We start from the raw sequence: 9,214 nt of genomic DNA, 5'->3' as shown, positions 1-9,214 counted from the left end.
TAGCTAGCCTTAACTTATGGCAACGTTAACAAGGTGACAGGGTGAGAAACCGACAGATGTTGAAAATAAAAAGGGCCATGGGTTCCTCAGAGAATCTCTGAGTAAACACTAGCTGCCAAGTCATTACCAAGGCAGTAAAATAAAAAAAAACCACACAAAGCCAGCGTGTACAGGGGGATGCTTTTTTTTGTTTATACATTATGTTGTTGGGAGGATATAAGGGTGATAAAGGGGAAGAACTTGAGAGAGGAACAAGGTTATAACACAAAGCAAAAAATATAATCAGGATTGAGTGAGCCCTGTGCCTGATCACCACAATTTAGACCACAACAACAAACCCACTGTTTCTGCAGTGTTCATGTCTGGGTAACTTCCACAGGAGGGACTGTTTATGTTTTTTCTTGATGTTGATGAAGGAATACTAGAAATACCCTTCTTAATATCACCGAGGGAATACCTGGAGGGTGTCACCCAACAATATCATTCCTTCCTAACTCCTTAGTATAGCCAAGTGTTTGTTTCAGGCATTGGAAATTTTGCCCAGCACAGCTGAGAAAAATACTTTGTAGATAATAAAAGAAAATGTCTGTATGCAAACACAGGGTACTTCCATGTGAACACCTATGATCACCATCATATCAAAATAAAGCCTGAAATTACTCAAGTAAAATCATGATGAAGTCATGCTCACTAGCAAAGGCAAATGGATAAACACTATCATTACTATCAAGGCCATAATGTAAAATAATGAAGTAAATAAAAAGCAAGAAAATTTCAAAAAAATTTTTAATGCCTAATCATCCTTTAGTCCAACTTTTATTTCACAATCTTCTGTAAATATTGTAAACAATAATTTAAAGCTATAAATTAAAATGTTCCGATTTTGGTTTGTGGCAATTTTCAAAATATTCTTCCCTTGACTATTTTCTTCTCTCAAATTAAATCAATCACTGATCTTGAAGCCTAGCATTCCTTTCAGCTATTGTCAAACAAACATTTTGATCCAGTCAATCATATCCCTTCTAGCTTCTTCAATATAAGGTTTATCTTCAGGTTTCATATCTTCTGGCTTCAGTTGTGCAAACCCATGAACTTGCCCAGGATAAACTTTAATTTTATATGGTACTTTACAGTACTGTTTCAGCTTGTCCTCCAATAAGAAGACCTGTAAAAAAAAAAAGCATTTTTTTCCATTACATTATGGGGCTTTTTTAAGTTTGCCAGATTTCTGTTTCTCATAGAGAAAATGCCTCTTTGGTGTAAAACCAAACTCTTTTTTTGTTTGTTTTGGGGTTTTTTTTGGTTGGTTGGTTGGGGGTTTTTTTTGGTTTTTTTTGTATGGATTAGTCTAAGAACCTCAACAGTTGCAGCAAAGATAGTTTGGTAAATCTCATTGCCATAAAGGAACAGATGTGTTAATGTTCTTAGGCTTGTAACCTACACTTTAAGTTCTGATCTTGAGAGAACATATTCCATAAACCTTAGTGACCATCAGCCCGAAATATTTTGATAGGCTTACTGACATGGTTTAAGAAAACATGGAGGGCTTTTTATTTTTTGGTTTACTGAACAACAAAAAGACATTGCTCCTGCACAATGTTTTGGTGATTAGTTCACACATGTTTACATGCAAAGTACTAATCCTGTGTTTAGTCACTATATACATTTTCCAGCACAGTTTGTGCTTATTTCCATTAAAAGTCAGAAAACAGAAGAACAAACACTTATTTTGCCCCACAAGTTTTTACTTCTACATTTCTACCCATTGTGCAGATTAGAGAGAGTACTGTGATTTATTTCATGGGGTTTTGTTGGTTTTGGTTTTTTTTCATAGAGCCCTTTTTTTTCAGTGCAGAAACCTATGTATTTGAGGGGGGTTTTTTTGGGGCGGAAGGAATTTTTTCTTACACAACCTGCACAGAAAGAAATCTTCAGGAGAAAAAGGCGTGGTTTCAATGTGTAACACATGACAGAAGAGATGCATTTGCCAAAATTGTGCCCCTGGGAAAAAGACACATTCATCATAAAATGAGGACAGGGAGTGAAGGATTTCCTGTGTGAAGGAGGTATATATGAGGTATAGATTAACATGCTGACCAATGCAGTTAGAAGTAAATATTGAATGACTTCTGCATTCCCAGAGAACACTGCTAGTTCTCCAGTCAGACGCTACCCTAAAAAAACAAGCTGTGCTGGAGGTGGTATGTTATCCTTGCCACTGAAGAAAAAGAGTTTATGCACAGAAGAGGGCACCAGTTTCCTACCCATATACTTATCCAGCCTCTCACATATGCTTACAGCTGGGGTTATATCAGAACACAGATGGCAGCCAGGAGTCAAAACACTTGAGTCTACAAGTTGTTATTATCTCAGCTAAAGTTCATGCCCGCTCTTTTGACACAGTTCAGTTTGTCTCTTTGTAGCAAAAGCAATTATTCATTGGTCCCCATCATCAGAGTTGAGTTAGTGAACTTCAGAAAGCAGCTGAAACTCCTTTTTTTTTCCCCCCTTCAGTGTCCAGCTTCAGTGGTTTAACTACCTGATTTCTCACCCATAGCAGTAGCAGACAAGTTTTTGAGATGCTCGGCTCATACCAAGTTGGATATGCCTGCCCAGTTTCACACTCTGCTTATCTAGCCTCTCAGAAGCTCATGACTGTTCTTTACTGTGTTTCCCAACTCAAAAAGGAAGATTTGAATAACCTAAACAAATAGGAGGGAAGTTGAAATATAAACAGAACCATCCAACCTGTCTAATTTTTTGTATCTGAAAATGGTTTCTAATGAGGATTTCTGTGTGGGATAAATGAACTGCGGGAAAAAAAGAAGTCTTTCCAGAACAACAACTTACCTGATCCAAAGAAATAGTGTGGTCTTTCTCACCAAAAATGAAAAATGTGGGATTTAGTAAAGCGTATCTTTCTTCAGAGTCTCTAACTATTCCTAGAATGTTTTGAGAAACAGTCTATTAGTGAGCTTAGCATTCCTGCAAGATAAATGGCAAATTTAAAGACAAAATTTCTATTTGAGTTTACTCATTAGGTACATTACTTAGATCAGGACAGTGGCTATTTGGATGGAGAAAAAACGTTCGGAAAGCATATTTCCCTGCTCTCCAGGTACCAAAACAAGGAATTAATTTTTTTCTTATTTACAGTATTCTTAAAAATTTTATACCAATATAGCCTATTGCTGAAATAACCATAATTAAAATCTGCAACTCACCTTTGAGTTTTTATAGAAATTGGTTACAAAGCAATGAGTAGAATTACAAACTATGCATAGTCATGTGAACCCAAGTAAGTTTTCATGTGTTCTACACTACCATAGAGGGACACCCCAGCGGTTAATTGAGGATTTTTCAGCATCAAGTGATGTACTGCCATTCCACCCCAGGAAAACCCAACGATACCAATCTTCTTTGCACCGCATTGTTCCTTTAGATACTTCAAGACAACATCAGCTTCCCTAAGACATATAAACAAAAGTAAACTAAGGAATCTATTGCAGAACCAATACTTGACAATTTAAGAAGTAAATTACAAGACATACATGATATTTTTTCTGCGTCTGCACCTCTAATCATTTAAAAGAGAGATTACTTTAAAAAAACACATTTCAGGCTAGATCAGTGGCTTCTATTATTAAATGAGAGTTAACATCTCTGGTCCTAGTTTAGGGAAGTACAGGTGTAGGCACTTAAATACTTACCTGAATTGTCACCTGCTCCTTTGTTTTCAAAATTAGTAAATTTTTATTTGAATCACTTTGTCTAGGACAGGACAACTAAAGACAAGACATATCTGCAAGTAGAACAACACCTTGCATTATGGACTGTAGGAATAGATAATCTTCACTGTACTATCTCTATAGAGTTCACCTATTTAGATAAAGATTTTTCCTATGTCATTCCTGTTGCGCAAGTTAATACTAAGATATCCTACCAAGGCCACATGCAAGAATGTTATGCTAAAGAAGCAATTACTCAAAATTGCACTGTCAGTAACTACAACGTTTAAAAAATAACTTCTGCGTGAGGTGTAATGAAAAAAAATACGAACAATATTTTCATTGTAGGTGAGAAAAAGTAAATTTTTTTAATTGCTGACTTCTTAGGTCTCGATAATTTTATCTTCTTCATTACCTACAGAGTTTTAAATTAAGTTTAAATGCAGACTGCATAAACTATTAACTATATTTTCAAAGATTAGGTAGAGTTGTATGGTCATTCAGATTTGGTAAGGCTGACCAAAAAAAACCCAGTATGAGAGTGACATGAAGAGGACATTGTGTCCTAGGCCTGTGGCCATGCTCTCTCAGATTTGGTTTGTTTGAAAGGGTACTAAGAAAGTCATGGGTATGTTGGATTCCATGTTCTCTGAAAGAGCAATGGATCTAAACTGGAATGTTCACCTACAAGTGAACCCTCAGAAGACAGCAAAGCCATGTCCTGAGATCTTAATTTTTTAAGACAGCATCTACATATCTGCTCCTCTTTGGGGTGGGATTTTTTTATAACTGTTAGTCATTTGTCTTTTCAAAAATTTGGTCACAGCTTCTGCAATTATATGGTCTAAAACTTTGCTGGGAGACACTGAAGATGTAGCTGCTGGAATGTCTGGACAGGGTCAGAAGAATATTTGTGGCTTGCAGGATGGTAGCTGAGTAATAAGGTGTCATTGCCTCACTATCATCTTCTGAAGTTTTGAGCTGTGGTAAGAGATGATGAAGAAACAGTAATGCCTCCCGTAATTCAGGGAAGCCTTGTTACTGGCACTGTTAGGCTGTACAGATAATGATCCCTCCATTTCACACTGAAAAAATAGTACAGTTGATCAGAGGTATCTTAGGTTTTGGTCAGTCTAGCAAATTTTTGTGTAGTACTGCTCAGAAGAGTCTCATCAGTACCCTTCATAATCTGCAAGGTAGGAAGCAAGATGAGCACATGACAACTGGCAGATAATATCTGCCGTTGTAGAAGAATTTTCCTCTTTATCTTGAGGAACTGGGGGCAGAATCAGCACTTGTGAGTGAGAGTAGTGGGTATTTTGTTGCCTGTGAAACACTGTGAGCCTGTGTGGCCAGTATAGCATAGTTAGAAAAGGGCCCAGGAAAACAAGATAGGGACAATAAGCAGTGATGGGCAGAGCAGATGATCCCTTTCAAATCCCAGCCAAGACAGTGCCCAGAACCACAGAAGAATCACCCAGAATAAGAAATTGTGGTGGTGCAGCCAGCTTGCCCTGCTGTGAGGTGCCACTTCTAATATTTCCTATAAATTCCCCTTATTTGCTGGATGCTTTTTAAAGTTCAAGTACAAATATGTATCTTACTTGTCTACTTTCATAGGATCATGATTTTTCATCCAGTCAGGAAAGTCAACCCAGTGATCAGTAGGTTTCCAGGGTTCTGTCCCCTTGAAGAAGTCTGGGCAGATGGTTCTGTGTGAGAGATGGAATTCAGTCAATTTTCATTGAATCTATGGATGTCTAAATGTCTCCTAATATCTTCTAGTCCAGAGTACACATCTACATAATTATGATCTGAATCATGTTTTACTCATCCTATTCTGCTGATCAGCAGAGCTAAAAGTATATGCCTTTGTATGGAAAAAAAAGAAGACACAAATAAACGCTCATTGTTTCCTTAGACACACTTAATACAAAAGGAAAGGGATTAAACAAATCTCCTGATTCTATATAAACACATATATACTTCTTTGCTATTACAGGCTAAAGCAAATGTTCAAAAGGTTTGGTTCTGAAAAGGTTGAAATAGCTGTTTCTCTTTGGATCACCCACGCTGCTTCATAAGCACAAACACAGGCACTTCAAGAGTCCTTTGTGCTCAGGTAGCCGTTTTTCCTGAGTCACTTTTAGTATCTTTGGTGGCTCCATGGAAATGTTTTGTTCATTTTCTTTTTAATGTGCTCAGACTGAAATGGCATGGTTGCCTTCTGTATATTGGAAACATCATATGCCATGCCTGGTGATCTACCAGTTTATTTAAGGTGAAGATAGGAAAGAAAGTTGCTTACATATATCCATGACCTGCCATCAAATCAACTATGTATCTAATATCTGGGAACCGCCATCCAAATACGTCATGAACCACAATCACAGCTTTGTCCGTGAAAAAAGATGGTCTACAAACATATGCCTTAAGGTACTCAATTTGTACTTCATGTCCAAGGCACCCATAGTGAGACCTTTCTCCAGTATTATATAGAAAAGGATCAGCCATTTGAAAACCTAAAAAAAAGAAGAAGAAAAAGACAGAAAGTGTGTAAAAATAATTTGTTAAAAAAAATTTTACTGGGAGCAGTTAGAAAAGAACAGCGGTATGGATTTGTAAACTAGATTCCAATGCCGTGTGCCCCTATGCCCTTGAAAGGGATTGCGAGTAAAGCATATGTGCACGCCTCATTCAGAATATTTGAGAGTGTTTGGTTTTGTCCTTTCTCCAAAAGTAGCAATTAGAGACAATGAGCCAGTAGATGTGCTAGACAGATTAAAGTCAAAAGTTGTTCTGACTCTCTGTGTCAAGAGCTTGGAATGGACTCCGTGCAAAAAGTAGATTGTGATCCTGTAATTAAAAGTGGTATTACAATGCATCTGTACAAGGAATCCAATTAAGTCTGCAGGGGCAGTGATAATAGTAGCATTTCCTAGTCATGTGCTGACTTTGAAACTGTCCTTAGGGGTGCAGTACACAGGCATATACAGTATGACTGTCTCTGCTTCATCATTTCTACATCAACCTCTTATTTCAGTTTACGTTGTAACATGTACTTCATAAAACCATCTAATCTTCATGGAAGAGCAGCAAATTCCTGTAAAAATACATGCCTTCCTCAGCTCTCCATTAACTAGAGCAGCAGAGGGCTACATTTCACAGAGGAATGGGAAATTTTGCATAGGCAATATGAACACATTTGGAACCCTGTTATGGACAGACTGAAGAACAGAGTTGATGCCACAGAGACTCACTGTTTGCTTATGCCCTACACAACACTTCCCAGTTTGCATGATTCACTCTGGCTCAATAAAAGAATCCAAATTTTATATGCATTTAGACTGCTTTATACCCAAGATAATCATCCTCACCAATGCATAGTGTAGAGATGCTGTTCTTCACCATCCTCTCCCAACCCTGGGGCTGCTGTCACCAGATCTGGCAGGGCCAGCACTGAGTTTGAGCAAATACACTTGATTACAACCATAACCCCTGACTGATAGTGGTGTAGACATACAGGAACTGGGCAGACATGTCTTCGCTGCTCTAATCAAGCTCATTCAGATAAAGCCATGAGATGGATGATCTCTCATCATCAGTAATCCCCTGTGCTGATAACTGAGAATTGATTACATGTGTTAACTGTTATCTCACCTTTCCCAACATCTGAATGTCAGGCTTGGTGCTAGGAAGCATGAAATAGCCTGATCTTCAGAATGAAACCTCGATTTTTTGGCATTGTGTGAAAGTGGAAGCTGTGACACTCGTGGGAGATTATCTCCTACCATAAGCCCCCCATAATGCTTGAAATGCCTGAAAATGCTTGAGAGAGGTCTGTTCATACAAAAGTGTTTCCTACATCTCTTCTTATAACCTAAGATGAATGAGCTTGTTGAAGTACAGGAGGCTGCCTGGAGAAACCGCAGGCACTCCCAAAGATAGCTAACACTGCTGCCTTCTGAGATGGCAGCCACAGTCTTACTCCACTGCAGTCTTTTGTTCAGAAGGGCACAACCTATGGTGTCCCCTTCAACAAAGTGGTGTTTAGGAGGCATTAAGCTATGCAAATAGTTGTGAACCAGCCTACTCCCTATCCATCAGTTGCTTCCCAGAAACCATTTCTTTGGCCTATGCTGGCTGAGGCCGGGCCAGATGGCTTCTTTCCAGGCACCAGGCAGTAGAGAACATTAGTAAATAGTCAGCCACGCCTGAACTGCTTAGAAGTTTGATGGGATCTTGTTCAGTCAGAAGCTTTATTTGCTCCCGCCTGCTTTGTCCTACGCAACGTGGTGTGGCAAAGCAACACGCCAGGATATTTCCAGTCTCACCTCATTCCCTCTTCCCACCAATTTCAGCCATTACACTTTTCCTTTTCCTGCTTTCCCTGTGGCACAGTTCCAAGCAGGCAGCATCTCACCTCTATGCCCCACTCCTCATCACTGAGCTCTAGCACAGAGGAGATAGAGGGCCTGCTGGAAAAGTGACTGCTGATAATGGGAAAAAAACACAGATATTGATGAATCTTGTGTCATCCTACTGCTCCTTAAGAGAAAGCCTTCTTAGAGCTTCTCCTTCTCTCCAGTGGTCCTGCTCTTCCTTGGGTGTCTTGATATCATTCAGCTTTCATGCAAGAAACCTAAAAACTGAGGAGTTATTTACAGAACGCAAAGGTGGGCTCCACCAAAGGTGGTAGGACAGACCTGAACTACTGCATTTTTAGGAGCAACAAATCACATAGTTTTATTCTGCTGAGTCTTAGTTTTCATCAGGAAAAAACAAATCTTTACTTGGAAAATGAGGTTAAAAATCTTTTTAAAAACCATCAGGTTAAACTGAGGCAAAGATCCTGCTAAGGACAATCTCTACTTCTCAGAAAGTAAGTATGAGCATGTGATCTCAAAGTGCTGTGCTGTTTGGCAGGACCTTGGACTACTGATGCCAAGATGTGACATCTCTGCCCTTTTCCCAGGTCGAGAGATAACATTTTAAGCTACAGCAGCATTTCATTTCAATGTTAAGGGTTCAATGGACCCAACAAGGAAAAGAACGGAAATTCATTACCATAAGGGCAAAAAAAATTATTACAGTTCTTTAATATGAGCTTGGTACTTGATGAACATAAATAATCAGTGTCCTCAGAACAATTGCTGTGCCACAGCTTGTAGCAAAGACTCAAAATGAAATTCAGACTTTCCCAAAGTTGACAGCCTTTATTTTCCCCTTATCTTATCCCCTTATCCCTTGATACTTGTCTTTGTGCAATTTTTTACTGAAACCAAAATAACAGTCTCTCTTTAAAGACATAGCTTTTGCTGATTGTTTCATTTCTTTTCAAAGAGCTATATCTACTTGTTTAGCAATTTCAGATTTTCCCTTTCAGCACAGGAAAAGTAGTTATCCTCTTCAGCTGTCAACTCAGTCTGTATGGACCAGTTTGCCATAACATACCTGGAGTGCAGGATCCTGTTTCAGCCCAGCTC

At 38.7% G+C, this 9,214-nt stretch overlaps 1 protein-coding gene across 2 annotated transcripts; it reads right to left on the bottom strand.

Annotated features, from left to right (window-relative positions):
- Window positions 1-875: 875 nt before the first annotated feature.
- LOC138105815 (carboxymethylenebutenolidase homolog) lies at window positions 876-7,225 on the bottom strand. Of its 2 annotated transcripts, none has more exons than XM_069005900.1 (6): window positions 7,106-7,225; window positions 6,037-6,250; window positions 5,333-5,440; window positions 3,325-3,467; window positions 2,851-2,942; window positions 876-1,165 (listed from the first exon to the last, which is right to left on the bottom strand). In XM_069005900.1, exons 1-6 carry the CDS (start codon window positions 7,137-7,139, stop codon window positions 986-988), a joined length of 771 nt encoding a protein of 256 aa, XP_068862001.1. In that variant the 5' UTR covers window positions 7,140-7,225; the 3' UTR covers window positions 876-985. The 2 variants fall into 2 exon arrangements, with proteins under 2 accessions (XP_068862001.1, XP_068862002.1); XM_069005901.1 differs by having other exon boundaries at window positions 3,412-3,467.
- Window positions 7,226-9,214: the final 1,989 nt, after the last annotated feature.

This window comes from Aphelocoma coerulescens, chromosome 2 (assembly GCF_041296385.1).
Source record: "Aphelocoma coerulescens isolate FSJ_1873_10779 chromosome 2, UR_Acoe_1.0, whole genome shotgun sequence".
Lineage (NCBI taxonomy): Eukaryota > Metazoa > Chordata > Aves > Passeriformes > Corvidae > Aphelocoma > Aphelocoma coerulescens.
This window is presented reverse-complemented; position numbering and strand designations above follow the sequence as displayed.